At 47.6% G+C, this 25,917-nt stretch overlaps 1 protein-coding gene across 5 annotated transcripts in view; it reads right to left on the reverse strand.

Moving 5' to 3' along the window:
• NAA35 (N-alpha-acetyltransferase 35, NatC auxiliary subunit) overlaps nt 1–25,917 on the reverse strand; it is a 193,834-nt gene that overhangs the window by 85,534 nt on the left and 82,383 nt on the right. For all 5 annotated transcript variants that reach the window (XM_063913776.1, XM_063913775.1, XM_063913777.1 and 2 more), the window contains 5 exons: nt 19,762–19,868; nt 19,613–19,679; nt 19,408–19,506; nt 11,943–12,121; nt 2,965–3,101 (listed from right to left, as the gene is read on the reverse strand). In XM_063913776.1, coding sequence (XP_063769846.1) covers nt 2,965–3,101; nt 11,943–12,121; nt 19,408–19,506; nt 19,613–19,679; nt 19,762–19,868 — 589 coding nt within the window. The remainder of the gene's footprint in view (nt 1–2,964; nt 3,102–11,942; nt 12,122–19,407; nt 19,507–19,612; nt 19,680–19,761; nt 19,869–25,917) is intronic.

The following is a 25,917-nucleotide window of genomic DNA, read 5'->3' on the forward strand; positions in this document are numbered from 1 at the left end:
ATCTGCCCATGTGCTTGAAAAATGACAGTTAGGAGAGGATTGGCTGGTGCAATTTATCACTCACAGTGAAATTTATCACTCATTGATAAATAAGGGCATAAGTATGTTAAGCCAGGTTTATATAGCAAGGAACGCAGAGATAAAATATAAGCCCAAATGTATTAAGCTTTAACAAGAGAAAGTGGAGACGTATAAAGAGTGATAAACGTCCAGGCAACCAGCTCCTGTAATTTTTCAAACACAGCCTGAGACATGGCAGTTAGAAAACAGATTGGCTGGTCATTTATCACTCTTTGATGTATTAACCTGGAGAAGAGATAAAGAAGTGATAAACCAGTAATAGGCGGTAGGTGATAACGCACCAGACAATCATTACGGATTTGAAAAATGACAGGAGCTGACTGGTGGTGAGGATCGTAGGGTTGACAGTGTCTAGGTCGACCACTATTGGTCGACATGGTCTCTAGGTCGACATGTACAAGGTCGACAGGACAAAGAGTTTTTTTTTAAATGTTGGTGCCGTTTTCTGCGTAGAGTTACCGGGAACCCCAATTAGCGCACTGTGTACCCTCGCATGGCGAGCGATTCGGGCAAGGTTACCGTTCCCAATTGTAGTCCACGTGGATCGTAAAGCATGAAAAAGTAAAAAAAATAAAAAAAATATTTGTGAAAAATAGAATATGTCGACTTACTGTCGACCAATAGTGGTCGACCTATGTGTGGTCGACCTAGAGACCAGATACCCTGACTGAATGATGCGTAATCACCTTGCGCTTATCACTTCTTTATCCCTTCTCCAGGCCTAATACATCTGCCCCTTTATCCGTCTGCAATTTATCTCTTGTTAAAGCTTAACACATTTGGGCCATAATATGATAAGGTATAAAAACATGTAATAGAAATTAATTTAGAAGCACTGGGAGGTAGTAGTTTGTAATGGGAAGGATGAGAAAAGAACCATACCTTCAATAATTTCTTCACTACATGAAATAAACCTGTTTATGAATCTAGTTTAAAATGTGAAAACCCAGAGACCATAATATGAATGTTAATATACACTGAATTCACATATATATTTCTTTTTCTGTATTTGTCATGTCTTTATTAGGTGTAAAAAAAAAAAAAAGTATTGAACTGAAATAAAAAAAGGTGTGTTAAGCCAGTATGCATAAGTAACATTCTAATGCAGGAAATCACATGGTAATGGTAAGCACCTGGTTTGAGCCCACATTGTAGGGTGAAAGGAATCACCTTCACAACCTCATTACTTTAAGGGTATCCAGTCTCAAGATCGACCACTATTGGTCGACATGGTTTCTAGGTCGACATGAGTTTTTCACATTTTTTCTCTCCATTTGTTCATACTTTACGATCCACGTGGACTACAATTGGGAATGGTAACAGAGCGAAGCGAGCCATGCGAGGGGACACGGTGCACTAATTGGGGATCCCGGTCACTGTACGGAGAGAAAACGACACCAAACAAAGTGTAAAAACGCATGTCGACCTTGTGTCATGTCGACCCAGAGTCCCTGTCAACCTACTTACTGTCGACCAATAGTGCTCGACCTTGAATACCACACCCATTTTAAGTGCCCAAAGGTAGTTCCCATATAAAATAAAGGACTCTTCCTGAGGAATCCATCCCAATTATGAACAATGCAGTTTATTTAGGAACCACAATCTACTTTTAATTATGTTTAAATTCCAACTTTTGATTTTTGCTCCTTGTTCCCTTGTGACCAGAGCTAGTGTTGGATAGTAAATATTAATATGTAATAACATGGTGCAAACCATGTACTGCACATAAACATAGAAAGCACAGACCCTACCAAATCTAATCCGTATTGGCAGGTTCAGTGCAGGTTTATATCCACTCATAAGGCCAGTACTGACGGGAGAGATGTGTGCTGAGCGATCTTAACACAGACCGCTCAGCACACATCTCTCACCCCGCTCAGCACAGCGAGAGGAGTGGAGTGATGAGGGGAGGACAGGGGGCGGGGGGGCGCTCATTTCACAAAGCTCTGAAGTGAGCGACCAGCATGCAGGCTCAATCTAGCGCCAGCGATGCGCGGGGGCGCACATTGCTATCGCTGGGGGGCACACACACGACAGATCCCTGCTTAATCTAAGCAATCTAGTCAGAAATTCATGACAAATGAAACCAGTGAAAACAAGGCAGAGTGAGGAGTTAGCACACCCTGCCAAATCAGCAAATCCTCTGAGCTTAAACAAAATGAGTCATTCCCAAAAGGAAAACAGGAAAGCACCCCATTACTGCACATTAAATATATCAGTGATTCTAGAAGCACAGACATTAGCACTTAAATCATAACTGAAAGCAGTGTAAACATCCCCATTCACAGTATAAATGCCCTGAATTATACTTATACTAATGATTAACAGGACAGTTTAGAGAAGATCTATTCTACACAGAAAAACATGGGGGTAATTCTGAGTTGATCGCAGCAGCAGACTTTTTAGCAGTTGGGCAAAACCATGTGCACTGCAGGGGGGGGCAGATATAACATGTGCAGAGAGAGTTAGATTTGGGTGGGTTATTTTGTTTCTGTGCAGGGTAAATACTGGCTGCTTTATTTTTACACTGCAATTTACATTTCAGTTTGAATACAGTCCACCCAAATCTAACTCTCTCTGCACATGTTATATCTGCCCCACCTGCAGTGCACATGGTTTTGCCCAACTGCTAACAAAATTGCTGCTGCGATCAACTCAGAATTAGGCCCATTGTCTCAAAGTTAAAGTGAGCTTTGCATATTTTGTACTGTATTAGGACCAACACAAACAGAGCAGTATCAAGTAGGAGCATTAGATCTTACAAGACCTTGTAGACATAAGTGCCATTACATGTCATTTTCATGTACAAGATTTCATTAAACTTATAGCTGGGAAATAAATGTACATTTTTTTTTTTTTTAAGACCGAACATTTATACATTACTTTTTTTCTTTTTCTTAGTCTTTTTGCTGCTACGACCTTTCTGTTGTTCCTCCATAATGCGCTCTTCTGCCATCTGCGAGCTATCTGCCCGACTTAGTGTAGACATCAACCAAGCATAAAGAAACTCCGACAAGTACCTAAAGAGATTCATTGCAGGATGAGAAGATTTAAAGTCAACTCAAATGGATAAAACTAATCCAGAAGGGCAGCTGTAAGTTTGTAGAAATGAAAGCAGATTTAGAACTAGATTATGTAGTTCAGTAAGTACATGGAGATATTTCCTGAATAATACACAGCAAAGTATTTTAAAATAATGGCAAGCATGTGGAGAAAGCAATATTTCCAGCATTCAGGCTTATCAAGGGCTCTGCATACTATGCATGTGCTCTGCTCACAACTAAGAAGTCCAGGAGGGCCTAGTCTATAGGAACATGAAGCCTAATTCAGACCTGATCGTAACAGCAAATTTGTTAGCAGTTGGGAAAAACCATGTGCACTGCAGGGGGGGGGGGGGGGTTTGGGGCAGATAAAAAATGTGCAGAAAGAGTTAGATTTGGGTGGGGTGTGTTCTAACTAAAATCTAAATTGCAGTGTAAAAGTAAAGCAGGCAGTATTTACCCTGCACAGAAACAATATATCCCACCCAAATCTAACTCTCTCTGCACATGATATATCTGCCCCCCCCCCCCACCTGCAGTGCACATGTGGGGTAATTCAGAGTTGATAGCAGCAACAAACTTGTTAGCAGTTGGGCAAAACCATATGCACGGCAGTGGGGGCAGATATAACATGTGCAGAGAGTGTTAGATTTGGGTGGAGTGTGTTCTAACTAAAATCTAAATTGCAGTGTAAAAGTAAAGCAGGCAGTATTTACCCTGCACAGAAACAATATATCCCACCCAAATCTAACTCTCTCTGCACATGTTATATCTGCCCCCCCCCCACCTGCAGTGCACATGTGGGGTAATTCAGAGTTGATAGCAGCAACAAATTTGTTAGCAGTTGGGCAAAACCATATGCACGGCAGTGGGGGCAGATATAACATGTGCAGAGAGTGTTAGATTTGGGTGGGGTGTGTTCAAACTGAATCTAAATCGCAGTGTAAAAATAAAGCAGGCAGTATTTACCCTGCACAGAAGCAAAAATAGGATTTTAATACCAACCGGTAAATCCTTTTCTCTTAGTCCGTAGAGGATGCTGGGGATGCTTCAAGAACCTTGGGGTATAGACGGGATCCGCAGGAGACATGGGCACTTTAAGGCTTTAAATGGGTGTGAACTGGCTCCTCCCTCTATGCCCCTCCTCCAGACTCCAGTTATAGGAACTGTGCCCAGGGAGACGGACATTTCGAGGAAAAGGATTTATTGTTAAACTAAGGGTGAGATACATACCAGCTCACACCACAAACACGCCGTCCAACATGGCATTCACAGAATTCCAATCAACGGCATGAACAAAATCAGCAACAGGCTGACCATAACGGAAACACAACCTTTGTGTAACACAAGCAATAACTACACTGCTCAAAAAAATAAAGGGAACAGTAAAATAACACATCCTAGATCAGAATGAATGAAATATTCTTATTAAATACTTTATTCTTTACATAGTTGAATGTGCTGACAACAAAATCACACAAAAATGATCAATGGAAATCAAATTTATTAACCCATGGAGGTCAGGATTTGGAGTCACCCTCAAAATTAAAGTGGAAAAACACACTACAGGCTGATCCAACTTTGATGTAATGTCCTTAAAACAAGTCAAAATGAGGCTCAGTAGTGTGTGTGGCCTCCACGTGCCTGTATGACCTCCCTACAACGCCTGGGCATGCTCCTGATGAGGTGGCGGATGGTCTCCTGAGGGATCTCCTCCCAGACCTGCACTAAAACATCCGCCAACTCCTGGACAGTCTGTGGTGCAATGTGGCGTTGCTGGATGGAGCGAAACATGATGTCCCAGATGTGCTCAATTGGATTCAGGTCTGGGGAACGGGCGGGCCAGTCCATAGCATCAATGCCTTCGTCTTGCAGGAACTGCTGACACACTCCAGCCACATGAGGTCTAGCATTGTCTTGCATTAGGAGGAACCCAGGGCCAACCGCACCAGCATATGGTCTCACAAGGGGTCTGAGGATCTCATCTCGGTACCTAATAGCAGTCAGGCTACCTCTGGCGAGCACATGGAGGGCTGTGCGGCCCCCCAAAGAAATGCCACCCCACACCATTACTGACCAAATGCCAAACCGGTCATGCTGGAGGATGTTGCAGGCAGCAGAACGTTCTCCTTGGCGTCTCCAGACTCTGTCACATCTGTCACATGTGCTCAGTGAGAACCTGCTTTCATCTGTGAAGAGCACAGGGCGCCAGTGGCGAATTTGCCAATCTTGGTGTTCTCTGGCAAATGCCAAACGTCCTGCACGGTGTTGGGTCTGTAAGCACAACCCCCACCTGTGGACGTCGAGCCCTCATACCACCCTCATGGAGTCTGTTTCTGATCGTTTGAGTAGACACATGCACATTTGTGGCTTGCTGGAGGTCATTTTACAGGGCTCTGGCAGTGCTCCTCCTGTTCCTCCTTGCACAAAAGCGGAGGTAGCGGTCCTGCTGCTGGGTTGTTGCCCTCCTACGGCCTTCTCCACGTCTCCTGGTGTACTGGCCTGTCTCCTGGTAGCGCCTCCATGCTCTGGACACTACGCTGACAGACACAGCAAACCTTCTTGCCACAGCTCGCATTGATGTGCCATCCTGGATGAGCTGCACTACCTGAGCCACTTGTGTGGGTTATAGGGAGGTCATACAGGCACGTGGAGGCCACACACACTACTGAGCCTCATTTTGACTTGTTTTAAGGACACTACATCAAAGTTGGATCAGCCTGTAGTGTGTTTTTCCACTTTAATTTTGAGGGTGACTCCAAATCCAGACCTCCATGGGTTAATAAATTTGATTTCCATTGATCATTTTTGTGTGATTTTGTTGTCAGCACATTCAACTATGTAAATAACAAAGTATGTAATAAGAATATTTCATTCATTCAGATCTAGGATGTGTTATTTTAGTGTTCCCTTTATTTTTTTGAGCAGTGTATTAAACAAGTACTGCAGATAGTGTCCGCACAGGGACGGGCACCCAGCATCCTCTACGGACTAAGAGAAAAGGAGTTACCGGTAGGTATTAAAATCCTATTTTCTCATACGTCCTAGAGGATGCTGGGGATGCTTCAAGAACCATGGTGTTTATACCAAAGCTCTAGAACGGGCGGGAGAGTGCGGATGACTCTGCAGCACCGATTGACCAAACAAGAGGTCCTCCTCAGCCAGGGTAGCAAACTTGTTAAACTTTGCAAAGGTGTTTGATCCCAACCAAATAGCAGCTCGGCAAAGCTGTAATGCCGAGACCCCTCGGGCAGCCGCCCAGGATGAGCCCACCTTTCTGGTAGAATGGGCTTTAACCGATTTCGGTAACGGCAATCCTGCCGTAGAATGAGCCTGCTGAATCGTATTACAGATCCAGCGTGCAATAGTCTGCTTGGAAGCAGGAGCCCCAATCTTGTTGGGAGTCCACAGGACAAACAGAGCCTCTGTTTTCCTAATCTGAGCCATTCTGGTGACATAGATTTTCAAAGCTCTGACCACATCGAGAGACTTCGACTCCACCAAGGCGTCAGTAGCCACTGGCACCACAATAGGCTGGTTTACGTGAAACGATGAAACCACTTTTGGCAGAAATTGCTGACAAGTTCTCAACTCCGCTCTATCTGCATGGAAGATTAAATAGGGGCTTTTGTGAGACAAAGCCGCCAATTCAGACACCCGCCTTGCGGATGCCAAGGCCAACAGCATGACCACTTTCCAAGTAAGGAATTTCAACTCAACCTTACGCAAAGGTTCAAACCAATGAGATTGTAGGAACTGCAACACCACATTAATATCCCATGGTGCCACTGGGGGCACAAAGGGAGGTTGGATGTGCAGCACGCCCTTCACGAAGGTCAACTTCTGGAAGGCAGGCCAATTCTTTCTGAAAGAAAATAGATAAGGCCGAAATTTGTACTTTAATGGAGCCTAACTTTAGGCCCGCATCCACACCTGCTTGCAAAAAATGGAGCAAACGCCCCAGCTGAAATTCTTCCGGAGAAGCCTTCTTGGATTCACATCAAGACACATATTTTCTCCAAATACGGTGGTAATGCTTCGCCGTTACTTCTTTTCTAGCCTGAAGTAGTGTGGGAATTACTTCACCGGGAATACCCTTTCGGGCTAGGATTTGGCGTTCAACACCCATGCCGTCAAACGCAGCCACGGTAAGTCTTGATACACGCACGGTCCTTGCTGTAACAGGTCCTCTCGTAGAGGAAGAGGCCAGGGATCTTCTATAAGTAATTTTTGAAGATCTGGATACCAAGCCCTCCTTGGCCAGTCCGGAACAATGAGGATTGCCTGAACCTTTGTTCTTCTTATGATCTTTATCACCTTCGGAATGAGTGGAAGTGGAGGGAACACATAGACCGACTGAAACACCCACGGTGTCACCAGGGCGTCCACCGCTATTGCTTGAGGGTCCCTCGACCTGGAACAATATCTCTGAAGTTTCAAGTCTATTTGAGGAATTCCCCAACGACTTGTCACTTCTGCAAAGACCTCTTGATGAAGACCCCACTCTCCTGGATAGAGATCGTGTCTGCTCAGGAAGTCTGCTTCACAGTTGTCCACTCCTGGAATGAAGACTGCTGACAGAGCGCTTGCATGTTTCTCCGCCCAGCGAAGAACTTTTGTGGCCTCCGCCATCGCCACTCTGCTCTTTGTTCCGCCCTGGCGGTTTATGTATGCCACTGCTGTTATGTTGTCTGACTGAATCAAGACGGGCAGACCGCGAAGAAGATGTTCCGCTTGCCGAAGGCCGTTGTAAATGGCCCTTAATTCCAGAATGTTGATGTGTAGACAAGCTTCCTGGCTTGACCATTTTCCCTGGAAATTTTCCCCCTGTGTGACAGCTCCCCAGCCTCGGAGACTTGCATCCGTGGTCACCAGGATCCCATCCTGGATCCCGAACCGGCGTCCCTCTAGGAGGTGAAAACTGTGCAGCCACCACAGGAGAGAGATTCTGGTCCTGGAAGATAGGATTATTTTCCGGTGAATGTGGAGGTGAGACCCGGACCACTTGTCCAACAGGTCCCACTGAAACACCCTGGCATGGAACCTGCCAAACTGAATGGCCTCGTAGGCCGCCACCATTTTCCCCAGCAACCACGTACATTGAAGAATCGACACTCTTGCCGGTTTCAGAATCTGTTTTACCATATTCTGTATTTCCAGAGCCTTTTCCACTGGAAGAAAAACTCTCTGTAATTCTGTATCCAGAATCATACCCAAGAACGACAGCCGTGTTGTCGGAACCAACTGTGATTTTGGCAAGTTTAGGAGCCAACCATGTTGTTGCAGAATTGCCAGGGAAAGCGTTACGTTGTTCAGTAATTTCTCCTTGGATCTCGCCTTTATCAGGAGATCGTCCAAGGCGGGATAATTGTGATTCCCTGCTTGCGCAGGAGAAACATCATTTCCGCCATAACCTTGGTGAAAATCCTCAGAGCCGTGGACAGACCAATCGGCAGCGTCTGAAATTGGTAATGACAATTCTGAACAGCAAACCTCAGATAAGCCTGATGTGGAGGATATATGGGGCCGTGCAAGTAGGCATCCTTTATGTCGACCAACACCATAAAATCCCCCTCCTGCAGACTGGAGATCACTGCTCGGAGAGATTCCATTTTCAATTTGAATTTTTTCAGATAAAAATTGAGGGATTTTAGGTTCAGGATCGGTCTGACTGAGCCATCCAACTTCGGGACCACAAACAGGCTCGAATAAAAGCCTTCCCCCCTGTTGTGACGGGGGTACCGTGACAATGACTTGATTTTGACACAGCTTTAGTATTGCAGCGCAAACTACCTCTCTTTCTGGTAGAGAAGCTGGCAAGGCAGATTTGAAAAATCGGTGAGGGGGCACGTCTTGAAACTCCAAACTGTAACCATGGGTTACTATTTCCAATATCCAAGGATCCAGGGCCGAGTGAACCCAGACCTGACTGAAGAGTTGGAGACGTGCCCCCACCGGTGCGGACTCCCGCAGAGGGGCCCCAGCGTCATGCGGTGGATTTGGTAGAAGCCGGGGAGGACTTCTGCTCTTGGGAACTTGCCACAGTCTGTGATCTTTTTCCCCTTCCTCTTCCTCTCGTAGCAAGGAAGGAAGACCCTCGTCCTTTTTTGTATTTATTGGGCCGAAAGGACTGCATCTGATAGTGGGACGTTTTCTTTTGTTGGGCAGGAACATAAGGTAGAAACGATGACTTACCCGCGGTAGCCGTAGATACCAGGTCAGTGAGGCCGTCACCAAAAAAGACATTACCGTTGAACGGCAGAGACTCCATAGCCTTCTTAGAGTCAGCATCAGCATTCCATTGATGAATCCACAATACCCTCCTAGCCGAGACCGCCAAGCCATTGGCCCTTGACCCCAAAAGGCCAATATCCCTCGCAGCTTCCTTTAGATAGGCTGCAGCGTCCCTGATATGACCCAGTGTCAAAAGCACGCTATCCCTGTCCAGGGAATCCATATCAGATGACAAGTTATCTGCCCACTTTTAAATGGCGCTACTCACCCATGCCAATGCCACGGCAGGCCTGAGCAGCGTACCTGTAGTGACATAAATGGATTTTAGTGTATTTTCCTGCTTACGATCCGCAGGATCCTTTAGGGCTGCCGTGTCAGGAGACGGAAGCACCACCTTTTTATACAAGCGATAGAGCTTTGTCCACCGAGGGGGTTGACTCCCACTTTTCCCTGTCCCCAGAGGAGAATGGATATGCCACCTGAATTCTCTTGGGAACCTGTGACTTCTTGTCAGAAATTTCCCAAGCTTTTTCAAAAAGAGCGTTCAGTTCAAGAGAGGGAGGAAACATTACCTCAGGTTTCTTTCCTTTATACATACAGACCCTAGTATCAGGAACCGTAGGGTCCTCAGTGATATGTAACACGTCTTTTATTCGCCACAATCATGTACTGAATGCTCTTAGCCAGTTTAGGATTTAATCTGGCATCACTATAGTCGACACTGGAATCAGAGTCCGTGTCGGTATCTGTATCCGCTATCTGGGTAAATGAACGCTTCTGTGACCCCAAGGGGGTCTGAACTTGTCATAATGCATCCTCCATGGATTTTCTCCATGTCTGGTTCTGAGACTCAGATTTATACAATCTTTTGTTGAATCGAGCCACATTAGCATTCAAAACATTTACCCAATCAGCCGTCGGCGGTGCCGACACGGTCACTCCCACAGCCTTTTCTGTCCCCACTCTAGCCTCCTCCTGGGAAGACCGACACCCACAACACACTGGGGCTATAGGGGACAGACCAACAGCAAAGCCTGTTATAGAAACACAGAGGGAGGAGTTCTGCCAGCTCACAACCCAGCGCCTATCCTGGTTCTGAAGCGTGTAATATACCCAGCGCCTATCCCGGTTCTGAAGCGTGTAATATACTGCCCAGACCTGGTAGCGCTTTTAATATCAATAAAATAGCACCAAATCAACTGTGCCCGCCCCCGCCCCCCGTTTTGCACCCTGTTACTTGTACAGCAGTGTGGGAGGCCAGGCTCAGCGTCTCTGCAGCTGTGAAGAGAAAATGGCGCTGGTTAGAGCTGTGAGGGCTAAGCCACGCCCCCTTGATGGCGCGCTTCAGTCCCGCTTATTTTTATATATTTATACTGGCGGGGGTCTGTATTTAGTGCCCAGGCACTGTATATTCTTATGCCAGTTGCTATTGAGGTTTTATGCTGCCCAGGGCGCCCCCCCGTGCCCTGCAGTGCCGTTTAGTATGTAGGAGCATGGCGCGCAGCGTGGCCGCTGCGCGGCACCTAAAAAGCAGTTACTGAAATCTTCTGCCGTCACTGAAGTCTTCTGATCTTCTTCTACTCACCCGGCTTCTGACTTCTGGCTCTGTAAGGGGGGTGACGGCGCGGCTCCGGGAACGAGCATCTAGGCGTACCTAGCGATCAGACCCTCTGGAGCTAATGGTGTCCAGTAGCCTAAGAAGCAGAGCCTTGAAACTCACAGAAGTAGGTCTGCTTCTCTCCCCTCAGTCCCACGATGCAGGGAGCCTGTTGCCAGCAGGTCTCCCTGAAAATAATAAACCTAACATAAAGTCTTTTTTCTGAGAAACTCTGGAGAGCACCTCAGTGTGCATCCAGTCTCACTGGGCACAGCATCTAACTGGAGTCTGAAGGAGGGGCATAGAGGGAGGAGCCAGTTCACACCCATTTAAAGTCTTAAAGTGCCCATGTCTCCTGCGGATCCCGTCTATACCCCATGGTTCTTGAAGCATCCCCAGCATCCTCTAGGATGTATGAGAAATAACCCACCCAAATCTAACTCTCTCTCTCTGTTATATCTGCCCCCCTACAGTGCACATGGTTTTGGCCATCTGCTAACAAATTTGCTGCTACGATCAGGTCTGAATTAGGTCCATGGAGCGTGCAGAAGAATCATCTGTAATTTCTGACATCTTAGGCATTTTGCACACAGGCAGCAAAGAACTCATGCATCATATCAGTGGGCCTACCGGATAAGCTTGTAAGCCAGACACCAGGTATATTTTACAGAATAAGATTTCATACTGGATCATCTTGTGTTTTTCACTTTAACTCTTTCCCTGCAGAACATCTACTAAGAATTTCCCATACATGTGTGCCAAGACTTAACAGTGCTGTTTTCTTGTATGTCACCAAACTTACACATTTATTGTAGATGCTGCACAGTGGATGTCATGAGCAGTAACAACACATTTTCATAAATAAATCACAATTTGCCCTATGGTGAAAAATGATACAAAGCAAATGTATTACAATTTAATCAGAACTTGTATGTAAAGGGTAAGTATACTGCCTATATGAACAGTGCTGGGAAAATAAGTGTACTCACCAGTAGATGTAATAGTATTCATGCATGCTATAAAGTTCCAGTTCAAAACCACTTAGCAAGTACTGAATCATTATCCGCAGGTTATGGTAGAGAACCCAGGTACCCAAACATGCTAAGTGCTGCCTTTGAGGTTCCTGCTTCAGCAACATGCTGTGTAGAGCTGCGTCCACCTTCTCTGCCTAGCAAGCAACAAAACGCAAAAGTGTTATCACTACAAGGCAGCAAATACACTCCACAGATACATTTTTAAACCAAAAAACGAGTTTTAAGGTAAGAACTTACCGTTGTTAAAACTCTTTCTGCGAGGTACACTGGGCTCCACAAGTAAGGACAATGGGGTGTAGAGTAGGATCTTGATCCAAGGCACCAACAGGCTCAAAGCTTTGACTGTTCCCAGAATGCACAGCGCCGCCTCCTCTATAACCCCGCCTCCCTGCACAGGAGCTCAGTTTTTAGTTAACCAGCCCAATGCAGTAGCAGGAAAAGAGACGACAAGGGTTAGTAGCCACATACACCACACTCTCACGACAGGAGAAGTGTCAGCGGCTAATGCCATACCAACCCAAAGAAGTTAAGTGCGTCAGGGTGGGCGCCTTGTGAAGCCCAGTGTACCTCGCAGAAAGAGATTTAACAAAGGTAAGTTCTTACCATAAAACTCGTTTTCTGCTGCGGGGTACACTGGGCTCCACAAGGATAAACAATGGGGATGTCCTAAAGCAGTTCCTTATGGGAGGGGACGCACTGTAGCGGGCACAAGAACCCGGCGTCCAAAGGAAGCATCCTGGGAAGCGGCAGTATCGAAGGCATAGAACCTTATGAACGTGTTCACAGAGGACCACATAGCCGCCTTGCACAATTGTTCAAGGGTCGCACCACGGCGGGCCACCCAAGAAGGTCCAACAGACCGAGTAGAATGGGCCGTAATGTGAGCAGGAGCTGACAGACCAGCCTTCACATAAGCATGTGCAATCACCATTCTAATCCACTGGGCCAGGGTCTGCTTGTGAGCAGGCCAGCCCTTTTTGTGAAATCCAAACAAAACAAAGAGAGAATCAGATTTTCGAATAGAAGCAGTTCTCTTCACATAGATACGGAGAGCCCGTACCACATCCAAAGACCGCTCTTTGGGAGACAAATCAGGAGAGACAAAGGCCGGAACCATAATCTCCTGATTAAGGTGGAACGAGGACACCACCATCTGTAAATAACCGGGACAAGTCCGAAGTACCGCCCGGTCCCGGTGAAAAATCAGATATGGGGAACTACAGGAAAGGGCACCCAAATCCGACACTTTTCTAGCCGAGGCAATAGCCAGCAAGAACACCACCTTAAGGGAAAGCCACTAGGTTAGCTGAACCAAGTGGTTCAAACGGAGGCTCCTGCAATGCCTCCAATACCACCGACAAGTCCCAAGGAGCCACAGGCGGGACATAGGGAGGTTGGATACGCAGCACACCCTGAGTGAAAGTGTGAACATCAGGTAAAGTCGCAACTTTTCTCTGAAACCACACAGACGCAGGCCTAAATCCAGGCCCTGTCGCAGAAAAGCCAAAAGTTTGGCTGTACTAAACTTGGAAGAATAATTGTTAGATGTGCACCAAACAAAGTAGGAATGCCAGACCCTATGGTAAATCCGAGCAGAAGCCGGTTTCAGGGCACGCAACATAGTTTTAATGACCTCTTCTGAAAAACCCTTAGCCCTCAAGACGGAAGCTTCAAGAGCCACGTCGTTAAAGACAGCCGGGCTAGGTCCTGGTAGACACAGGGGCCCTGAACAAGGAGGTCTGGGTGTTGTGGAAGTAGAATTGGACGCTCTGACTATAGGCCTTGCAGGTCTGAGAACCAGTGCCGTCTGGGCCACGCTGGAACTGTGAGAATCAGAATTCCTCTTCTTGCTTGAACTTCGGAATTACCCTGGGCAGGAGTGACACCGGAGGGAACACGTACGGCAGCCGAAACCTCCACGGCACCACCAGCGCATCCACGAATGCTGCTTGAGGATCCCTTGTCCTTGCTCCGAAGACCGGAACCTTGTGATTGTGTCGAGACGCCATCAGATCTACGTCTAGAAGACCCCACTTTTCCACTAGGAGTTGAAACACTTCTGGAAGGAGGCCCCACTAGCCAGCATGCATGTCCTGACGACTGAGAAAGTCTGCTTCCCAATTCAGGACACCCGGAATGAAGATTGCCGTTATGGGCAGTAGATGGCGTTCCGCCCAATGTAGAATCCGTGAGACTTCCTTCATTGCCAAACGGCTTCGAGTGCCGCCTTGATGATTTATGTAAGCCACTGTGGTGGCGTTGTCCGACTGCACTTGAACAGGACGGTTCTGAATTAAATGCTGGGCCAGGTTCAATGCATTGAAGACCGCCCGCAATTCCACAATGTTGATCGAGAGGAGAGATTCCTCCTTGGTCCACCGACCCTGAAGGGAGTGCTGCTCCAGCACCGCGCCCCAACCTCTTAGACTGGCATGGAGCGAGCCACCAGAGCAGCGACAGACGGACCTCCGGAGTCAATTAGATCATTTGAGACCTGATCCGGTGAGGCAGGCCGTCCCACTTGGCTAGAATCAGCCTCTGGAGGGGGCGAGAATGGAATTGAGCATACTCCACCATGTCGAATGCTGATACCATGAGGCCCAGCACATGCATCGCCGAATGCATCGACACTTGCGGACAAGAAAGGAAACAACGAATCCTGTCCTGAAGCTTCAGGACCTTCTCCTGACACAAGAACAACCTCTGGTTGCGAGTGTCCAATAGCGCTCCCAGATGCACCATGCTCTGAGCAGGAATCAGGGAAGATTTCTTCCAGTTGATGAGCTACCCGTGGGCTTGTAGAAACTGGACCGTCATATCCAGATGATGAAGGAGAAGTTCTGGGGAATTTGCCAGGATTAACAAGTCATCCAGATACGGCAGTATCCTGACCACTTGACGGCGGAGTACCACCGTCATCACCGCCATTACTTTGGTGAAGAGTCGCGGAGCCATTGTTATCCCCAAAAGGTAACGCCCGAAACTGGTAATGGAGGTTGCCAATCGCAAACCTCAGGTATTGCCGATGTGACGCTGCTATAGGAATATGCAGGTAAGCATCCTGTATGTCCAGGGAGACCATGTAGTCCCCAGGTTCCAAGGCTAAAACTATAGAGCGAAGGGTTTCCATACGGAACTTGGAAACCTTCACAAACCTGTTCAATGCCTTGAGGTTGAGAATGGGCCGGGAGGACCCATTCGGTTTCGGGACTAGAAACAGCGGAGAATAGTACCCCCGGCCCTACTGCGTAAGAGGCACCTGTACTACGACTCCCGTATCCAGGAGGGTCTGTACCACCGAATGTAGAGTGTTTGCCTTTGTCTGGTCCGACGGGACGTCTGTCTGGCAGAATCGATGAGGGGGTCGGTTTTTGAAGGCTATGGCGTAACCTCGAGTGACGACTTCCCGTACCCAGGCATCTGAAGTGGTTTTCAACCATTCCTGGGTATACCCTAGAAGCCGGCCCCCCACCCTGGGATCCCCAAGGGGGAGTCCCGCCCCGTCATGCGGCAGGCTTATTGGTCTTGGAAGCTGGCTGACGGGCCGCCCAGGCTCTTTTTGGCTTCGGCTTACCAGGTTTGGAAGTGCGGGCCTGCTTGTTGTACGCCTGACCTTTTGCTTTACCTAAAGGACGAAAGGGGCGAAAGGAAGTACCTTTAGCCTTCGACACAGAAGGAGCGGTACTTGGCAGACAGGCAGTTTTGGCCGTAGCCAAGTCAGCCACAATCTTATTTAATTCCTCCCCACACAGAATATCTCCCTTGAAAGGGAGTACCTCCAGGGTTATTCTAGAGTCCAGATCCACAGACCAGGATCTCAGCCACAATATCCGGCGAGCCAGGACTGACGTAGTAGAGGCCTTGGCTGCCAGGATACCGGCATCAGAAACCGCCTCTTTAATATAACGAGAAGCTGTGACAATATATGACAAGCATTGTCTAGCATGGTCAGAGGAGATTTCAGCATCTAACTCCAAGGCCAATGCTTCAATAGCCTCTGCAGCCCATGTAGCTGCAATAGTGGGCCTTTGTGCAGCTGTGAGGGTGTAAATCGTTTTAAGACAACCCTCCACACGTTTATCCGTAGGCTCTTTTAGAGACGCGACGGTAGTGACAGGCAGAGCTGTGGAAACCACCATCCTAGCCACATGTGAGTCCACTGGAGGAGGCGTTTCCCAATTCTTAGACAGCTCTGGCGCGAAGGGATAGCGAGCCAGCATCTTCTTTTGAGGCACAAACTTCACACCCAGGTTTTCCCAGGGTTCCTGACGTATATCCACTATTTGATCAGAGTGAGGTAAAACTTGTTTAACCACCTTCTGACGCTTGAACCTATCAGGTTTCTTAGGAGGGACGGATGGCTCGGGATCATCCATAATCTGTAGAATTAACTTAATAGCCTCCAAAAGATCAGGAACATCCACATGTGAACCACCCTCCCCATCAGTCGTATCTGAGTCAGAACCTGTGGGGTCAGTGTAAGTGCCGTCTTCATCAGACGAGGAGTCAGTGACAGCAGTGGATTGTGAGGAGACAAGCGCTCGCTTAGAGGACCCCTTGGACATAGGCGAGCGATGGTCAGACTTTTTAGTAGTCAGGAACTGGTTCAACTTCTTCAATTGAGCAGATAAATCGTCCGCCCACGGCGGGTTAGCTGCAGGGACCACATAGGGGGAGTTAGTTTATGAACTAACATATGCAGAAGCGTGAAAAAAGCGGCCCACAGTGGGTCATTATGTGCCTACGTTGCCACAGTCCCACTGGGGGGCAAGGAGCACCCAGAACCAGAGCCGCTATATTCTCCTCATAGTGATCTGTGGCGTCAGCAACACAGGCAGTGTGTTCAGCCCCAGAACCGTTACCCTCAGAAGCAGACATGATATAACTTGCTGTATCAGGTAACACAGTACAATTGGTAGCAGCACAATACCTCTTACCCAAACCCCCGCGCAGTGTAGTCAGCACTAGCAGGGATACAGAAGAGATATGGTGACTAAATCACAGAGAAAAATACGTATTACAGTATATCTTTGTGAAAAACCTTTATCAATATAAAACCTGACGCACCAAGCCCCCTCAGGTTATAGAATATAGGGATAGCAGGTTGAGTGAAAGACACGAAATGGACGCACAGATAGTCACAGTTTGTACAATGCAGAGGTTATTACTAACAATACTACTGCACTGGACTAGCTTATATATATACAGCTATATAGATATAACACTACACAGTAAGAACTGGATGTATATCACAGGGAAATTGTACTAGAAAACCCTGACTAAATGCACTCTTTCTTAACTAGCACTGACTGAAAAGGCAGGTAGAATACTTAAGTGTCATGTAAAGTCACAGCACTGACAACCAGGTGGCTTTATTATTATTATTATTTATTATTATCCTTTATTTATATGGCGCCACAAGGGTTCCGCAGCGCCCAATTACAGAGTACATATGCACATAATCAAAACAGGAAAACAGTGACTTACAGTTGATGACAATTTAGGACAAGTACAGGGTAACTAAGCATAACTACACCAGTAAATGACAGAGAAGTTCCAGGTGGCCAAAAAACTGCTTGATTTGGGCAGTTGAGGATTATTAAAGTAAGAAAAGGATAAGCACATGAGGGAAGAGGGCCCTACTCGTGAGAGCTTACAATCTAAGGGGAGGGGTAGACAGACAGGGGTGACACAGATGGGCTTTACACAGGAGGATTTGCCCAAGCAGTCCCAGGAACAGTGAAGCTGAGGGATAATGGCGCCCAGACACTGGTAGGGAGTGAGGGAGAGACAGATATGCAGCTCCAGGGCGGGAACATTTGCGGGAAATGGCGCCCTGGGGCTGGGGGAGGGGCTTCAGGTCTAAGCCTTATCCCCCTGCTGGCAAAACCACCAGGTACTGCGGGCTCTTAGTAAACTGGTTTAGAGAGAAAACCTGACCTGCACCCATGCCCTGGTGATCCAGTGGGATCGCCTGTACTGCCACAGTGTCCACCGCCAGCGCGCGCGGCCCGCCTCCCACTGACCGCGTCGGATCGCGATAAAGACCGGGTCCCGCAAGCGGGACCCACTCACCACCTCCCGAAGCGCGGCCACGCGATCCCGGAGAGCCCCCGTCGTGTGTGCCTGACGTGGAGAAAACCGGAGCCTCCTGCTGTAGTTACCCAGCAACCAGGGCTCGGGAGTGTACAGCGCCGCTGGGGAGAGCTGGAGCTGCAGCAGTGAATGTCTCCTGACATTTACCTCCGCTGCTGCCCTTGAAGTCTACACTTTTTATTCATAAAAAAGCTCTTCTTAGGGGTGCCTGGAGCAGCCCCTCTGTTAAGTGCCTGCTTACTGCAGCACCAACTACAAAACTGAGCTCCTGTGCAGGGAGGCGGGGTTATAGAGGAGGCGGCGCTGTGCATTCTGGGAACAGTCAAAGCTTTGAGCCTGTTGGTGCCTCGGATCAAGATCCTACTCTACACCCCATTGTCCATCCTTGTGGAGCCCAGTGTACCCCGCAGCAGAAAGTTCTAATCCGTTTGACGGATGGGTGGCACTTAATATACCAGCTGTCGGGATCCCGGCGCCAGAATCCCGACCGCGGGTATACCGACAACTATTCTCCCTTCAGGGGTGTCGTGGCTGTGCCCACAGTGTGGCGAGCACAGCAAGCCCGCAAGGGGCTCTTTTGCGCTCTCCCCGCTGCCCTGCATTCCGGCGGTCGGGATCCCGGCGCTGATATGCTGGGCGCCGGGATCCCAACGCCGGCGAATCATACTACACGCTTGACACATGATGCTAGACAAATCCACATGAAGTCAAGGGCCTTTAATGGTGAACATTTGTAAATATTTTTGATCATTTAAAGAAAGTTTCATTTATAATATGTTTTACCCAATATTATAATGAACAATGAAAAGATTAGTTACTGGTCCAGGTTGGAGAATGGGATACTGGCAGTCAGTATTCCAGTGACCAGAATATCGACATCCTGGAGCAAAGTAACCCTAAACTTAACAACCCCTTCCCCCCCCCCCCCCTTCCCCCAGCAGCCTAAACCTTGCCCAAAGCGCAGCCCAATCATAATTCTCCAAACCACTTCCCCACTTCCCCTGCCTAACCCTCTCCCTCAGCCTAATCCTAACCGTCACGGTATACGTTCAGGATTCCGGCAGTGGCATTCTAACAGCTGTTGGGATTCTAGCGCCAATATTCTGACCGCTGGGATCCCGTACGCCAGGATGCAAACTACATCCCACTGATCCAATGACTAATTTCTCTGCACCACATAAAAACTAGGCGTGTTGGCATGGTGCTGTGTTTTTGAAATTTAAAAGGACATGCGTCCTTTAAAAGATACTGTTAACGGGTAAAAACATAAAGTAAATATATGCAATTTAAAAACAAACATAAAAAAATACATATATACACACACCTCATCTTGTAAAGTTGCAAAATCTTCCAGGATATGACCAAGTTTATCTCTTTGGCGAGCTCTGTTGTGACCATGAATCTGAATCAAACTGCAGAACGGCTTGATAAAGACAAGTGGGATATAGCATTAGCTTGAATCTGTTCAATTAAAATGCTTACAGTAATTCTAAGAAAAACTAAAAAAGAAAAAAAATGTATATACTCACTCTTACACAGTGTGTGACAAATGAATCAATGTAGTCTTTTGCTTGATGGTTATTATATAGACAGCATCTATGAGAAAGATGTATCATAAGCAAAATAAACCAATAAAGGTTTAACTGTATAGGATCTGTAGGAAACGGACAATATTTACTTTGAGGAGAGGACAGGTGGGCTTACGAAGAACCGCAGTGCATCTTTTACCATGTCCTGCATCAGATGCGTCCCAAACACCTTTTTGTTATCCACCAAGAACGTGGTCTACAAAGTAAGGAAAGATAGTAGTCTAAGCACCTATAGACATATATACATATACACACACACAGACATATCTACTGTAGATGATCTCAGAAATATTACATGGGCAAAAGTATGTGGACAACCAAATCACTACTATATGTACTGTATATTGTAGTATTAAGATTTATTTTCACTGGAGCTAAAAGTTCCAGGCCGAATCATGAAATGCCGCCCCAGACCGTTATTTCTCCTCCACCAAAGTTTGCAGTTGACAGTACGTAAACGTACATCTGCCAAATCCAGATCTGTCTGACACTTGGTGAAATGTGATTTAATGGAGGGAACATTCAATTTCCTTTTTAAATTAAAGGAGACAAAAAGAGGCGCTGGGATTTCCATAGAAATCAGCGCATCATCTTTTATGCACCCTCAGATAGTTTATTTTATGAAAAATCACCAGGACCTCCCCAGGATAAATTTAGCAATTGGGCCATTCCATGAAAACAGAGACATGTAACGTCTGTTACCAGTTTTCTATCCTCTCTTTCAAAGCATCTAACAATGACAAGATGCCAAGCTTTGCGTCAAAATGAATATCCTGTACCACACAAACATTTACTTTGCACAAAATATTCAAAACACATGCTCAAAAAAATATTTCACATGATCTGTTTAGTCAAAACGTAACGTTTGTTACCATGGAATGACCCGATTGGAAGTAGCAGCAGGGAGAATTACATCTTCCAGCAGTCCCCTACCAGTGGGAAGATGGAACAGGGACCATTGGGAGCAGCGGAGACCACTGTATTGTAAGTATCATTATTTTTTCTTACTCACGCAGCAAGGTTTTCAAAGCTGAAAACTGGGATCGCACATACCTAAGGTAATCCAAAATTAGTCAGGTCTGCAAGGATTTTACGCAGGCGAAACCTTGCTTGCTCCCAATTGAAATCTCCCACAAGCGGTATAGAATCTTTTTTTGCATCTTAATCGCAACGCGTTTTAGCAAAACGGCTTCATGAGTCTGCACTGAATAATTAGAGATGCGACACTGTACATCTGTGTGTGACTGAGTCTAAACCTGTATATGAAGCACAATGGAAAATAGCATGACAAAAAGCTGTGGCTGCTGCATCGTAGCACACAAATGTACCAGTGTCACATATGAAATGAATCAGTGCAGTCTCATTTAGCGAATTAGCGTAGCAAAGTTTTCTTTAAATTTGCATTTTATTCACAACGCAGACACAGCAAACTACAATTTAATCTGTACCAGAGACACCAGGCGGCGACTTTAACTGGACAGGAATTATTTTTAAATATGTAAAGTCGCAAATGAAGCACGACGGCTGCTGCAACACAGCACTTAATATACTCATGCGCGCACAGATGTACAAGTGTTGTATATAAAATTAACCAGTGCAGTCTGAATTTAAGTGGTATTGTTACATCACGATTAAGATACACATTTGAGCTAAAAAGAATCTCGGCGCAGTCTCGTTTGGGGCATGGCATGCCAAGAAGGGAATATTAGCGCACCTGCAGCAATAGTGTATGAGGACACATCTATATTTGCTTTTCTTTAACAGGGATTAACACTCATGGCGCCCTAGAGCACAGGTTCTCAAACTCGGTCCTCAGGACCTCACACAGGGCATGTTTTACAGGTCTCCTCACAGAATCACAAGTGAAATAATTAGCTCCACCTGTAATCCTTTTAAACCGTGTCAGTGAGTAATTAATACACCTGTGCACTTGCTGGGTTACCTGCAAAACATGCACTGTGTGGGGTCCTGAGGACCGAGTTTGAGAACCCCTGCCCTAGAGTATCAGAATGTTATCACGGCACCCCTAGGCCAAAAGTTTCTTTGAGAATTTTAGAAACCAATAACGAGATTTATGGTAAGAACTTACCGTTGTTAAATCTTTCTGCGAGGTACACTGGGCTCCACAAGGATTAACATTGGGGTGTAGAGTAGGATCTTGATCCGAGGCACCAACAGGCTCAAAGCTTTTGACTGATCCCAAGATGCACAGCGCCGCCTCCTCTATAACCCCGCCTCCGTGCACAGAAGCTCAGTTTCGTAATCCAGCACAATGCAGTAGCAGGTAACAGAGACGACAATCGCTCGTAGCCAACACCACCACACACTCACCACAGGAGCGGGTGTCAGCGGCTATGCCAACACCAACCCAAAGAAGCTAAGTGCGTCAGGGTGGGCGCCTTGTGGAGCCCAGTGTACCTCGCAGAAAGAGATTTAACAACTGTAAGTTCTTACTATAAATCTCGTTTTCTGCTGCGGGGTACACTGGACTCCACAAGGATTAACATCGCGGTTGTCCTAAAGCAGTTCCTCATGGAAGGGGACGCACTGTAGCGGGCACAAGAACCCAGCGTCCAAAGAAAGCCGCGGTATCGAAGGCATAGAACCTTATAAACGTGTTCCCTGAGGACCACGTCGCCGCCTTGCACAATTGTTCAAGGGTCGCACCATGGTGGGCCGCCCTAGAAGGTACACCGACCGAGTAGAATGGGCTTTAATGGTAGCAGGAACCGGACGACCAGCCTGTACATAAGCATGCGCAATCACCATTCTAATCCATCTGGCCTGTTTGGAAGCAGGCCAGCCACGTTTGTGGAAACCAAACAATACAAAAAGAGAATCAGATTTCCTAATGGAGGAAGTTCTCTTCACACAGATACGGAGATCCCGTACCACCTCCAAAGACCGCTCTTTGGAAGACAACTCAGGAGAATTAAAGGTCGGAACCACAATCTCCTGGTTAAAGTGGAAGGAAGACACCACCTTAGGTAAATAACCTGGCCGCCGTCTGAGAACCGCCCGGTCTTGTTGAAAAATCAAATAGGGAGACTTACAGGATAAGGCACCCAAGTCCGATACCTTCTAGCTAAAGCAATCGCCAGCAAGAAAATGACCTCAAGGGAATGCCACTTAAGGTCAGCAGAGGCAAGAGGATCAAACGAAGACTCTTGCAAGGCCTCCACAACCACCGACAAGTCCCAAGGGGCCACAGGTGGCACATAAGGAGGCTGAATCCGCAACACACCCTGAGTGAATGTATGGACATCGGGTAGGGTAGCAATTTTTCTCTGAAACCAAACCGACAATGCAAAGATGTGAACCTTGAGGGAGGCCAGACGCAGGCCCAAGTCCAGGCCCTGTTGTAGAAAGGCAAATAGTTTGACCGTACTAAACTTGAAAACGTCATGACTCTGAGGCGCACACCAAGACCCTATGGTAGATCCGAGCAGAAGCCGGCTCACGGCCTTCAACATAGTTTGAACAACCGCCTCAGAAAAACCCTTGTCCCTCAGGACAGAAGCCTCAAGAGCCATGTCGTCAAAGCCAGATGGGCCAAATCCTGGTAAACACAAGGGCCCTGAACGAGGAGGTCTGGTTGCTGTTGAAGTAGAAGGGGACGATCCCACGAGAGACCCAGTAGATCGGAGAACCAGTGCCGTCTGGCCCACGCTGGAGCGACCAGAAAGCAGGTTTCCTCCTCCTTGCTTGAACTTCCGAATTACTCTGGGCAGGAGTGACACCGGTGGGAACACATGCGGTAGCTGACAGTTCAATGGAATTGCCAGAGCATCCACGAACGCAGCTTGAGGATCCCTTGTCTTTGCTCCTAAGACCAGAACCTTGTGATTGTGTCGAGATGCCATCAGATCCACATCTGGAAGGCCCCACGTGTCCACGAGAAGTTTAAACACCTCCGGATGGAGGCTCCACTCTCCTGCGTGGAGGTCCGGACGACTGAAATAGTCCGCTTCCCAGTTCAGGACGCCCGGAATGAACACTGCGGATATGGCCGGCAGATGACGTTCCGCCCACTGAAGAATCCGTGATACTTCCCTCATTGCCATGCGGCTTCGAGTGCCGCCTTGTTGATTTATGTATGTGACCGTGGTGGCGTTGTCCGACTGTACTTGAACAGGTCTGTTCTGTATTAGATGCCGGGCCATTGTCAACGCATTTAACACTGCCCGCAGTTCCAGAATATTGATCGGGAGCAGAGACTCCTCCTTGGTCCACCGACCCTGAAGAGAGTGTTGTTCCAACACCGCGCCCCAACCTCTCAGACTGGCATCCGTTGTCAGAAGGACCCAGTTGGATATCCAGAAGGGAAGGCCCCTGCTCAATTGTTGGTCCTGAAGCCACCAGCTCAGTGACAGGCGGACCTCCGAAGACAATGAGATCATGTGAGATCTGATCCGGTGAGGCAGGCCGTCCCACTTGGTCAGAATTAACTTCTGCAGAGGGCGAGAGTGGTACTGAGCATACTCCACCATGTCGAAAGCCGACACCATGAGACATAGCACTTGCATTGCCGAATGTATCGACACTTGCGGACGAGATAGGAAGCATTGAATCCTGTTCTGAAGCTTCAGGACCTTCTCCTGAGACAGGAACAACCATTGGTTGTGAGTGTCCAATAACGCTCCCATGTAACATGCTCCGAGCAGGGATCAGGGTGGATTTCTTCCAGTTGATCAGCCACCCGTGGGCTGTCATGCACTGGACCGTCAGATCGAGATGACACAGGAGAAGTGCTGGGGAATTTGCCAGGATCAACAAATCGTCCAAGTAGGGTAAGATCCTGACCCCTTGACGGCGGAGTGTAGCCGTCATGATCGCTATTACTTTGGTGAAAACTCGGGGAGCCGTTGCCAAACCAAAGGGTAACGCCTGAAATTGTAATGAAGGTTGCCCACCGCAAACCGCAGGTACTGTTGATGAGAAACCAAAATAGGGATATGCAGGTAGGCATCCTGTACGTCCAGGGAGACCATTAAGTCCCCAGGCTCCATGGCCAGAACAATAGAGCGCAGAGTTTCCATAAGAAACTTGGAGACCCGCACATGCTTGTTCAAGGACTTCAGATTGAGAATGGGCCGCGAGGACCCGTTCGGTTTCGGGACTAGAAACAGCGTTGAATAGTACCCCTTGCCTCTCTGAGCCAGAGGCACCTGTACCACCACTCCTGTGACCAGGAGGGAATGTACCACCGAGTGCAACGTGGTTGCTTTTGCTGGATCCAGAGGCACATCTGTCAGGCAAAATCGATGAGGGGGACAATTCTTGAAGGGTATGGCGTAACCTCGAGCGACGACTTCCCTCACCCTGGTATCTGAAGTGGTCTTCAACCATTCCTGGGCAAAACCTAGAAGTCGTCCCCCCGCCCTGGGATCCCCCAGAGGGAGGCCCGCCGCGTCATGCTGCAGTCTTGTCAGTTTTGGAGGCTGGCAGACGGGCGTTCCCAGGCACGCTTCGGTCTGGGCTTGGCAGGTCTGGAAGCATGAGCTTACTTTGGGTACGCCTGACCTTTTGCTTTACCTGGAGTACGAAATGGCCGAGAGAAAATAAGATTTTAAACCTACCGGTAAATCTTTTTCTCCTAGTCCGTAGAGGATGCTGGGGACTCCGTAAGGACCACAGGGTATAGACGGGCTCCGCAGGAGACATGGGCACTATAAAGAACTTTAGAATGGGCCTCTATGCCCCTCCTCCAGACCTCAGTTAGAGAAACTGTGCCCAGAGGAGACGGACAGTACGAGGAAAGGATTTTGGTAATCTAAGGGCAAGATTCATACCAGCCCACACCATCCACACCGTATAACCTGGAATATACGCAACCAGTTAACAGTATGAACAAACAGTATCAGTCAACGACTGATCTTAACTGTAACATAACCCTTATGTAAGCAAGAACTATATACAAGTCATGCAGAAATATGTCCGCACTGGGACGGGCGCCCAGCATCCTCTACGGACTAGGAGAAAAAGATTTACCGGTAGGTTTAAAATCTTATTTTCTCTTACGTCCTAGAGGATGCTGGGGACTCCGTAAGGACCATGGGGATTATACCAAAGCTCCAGACCGGGCGGGAGAGTGCGGATGACTCTGCAGCACCGATTGAGCAAACATGAGGTCCTCATCAGCCAGAGTATCAAACTTGTAGAATTTAGCAAAAGTGTTTGAATCCGACCAAGTAGCTGCTCGGCAAAGCTGTAAAGCCAAGACGCCTCGGGCAGCCGCCCAAGAA

The sequence above is a fragment of the Pseudophryne corroboree genome, chromosome 1, assembly GCF_028390025.1.
Source record: "Pseudophryne corroboree isolate aPseCor3 chromosome 1, aPseCor3.hap2, whole genome shotgun sequence".
In the NCBI taxonomy this organism is placed as follows: Eukaryota; Metazoa; Chordata; class Amphibia; order Anura; family Myobatrachidae; genus Pseudophryne; species Pseudophryne corroboree.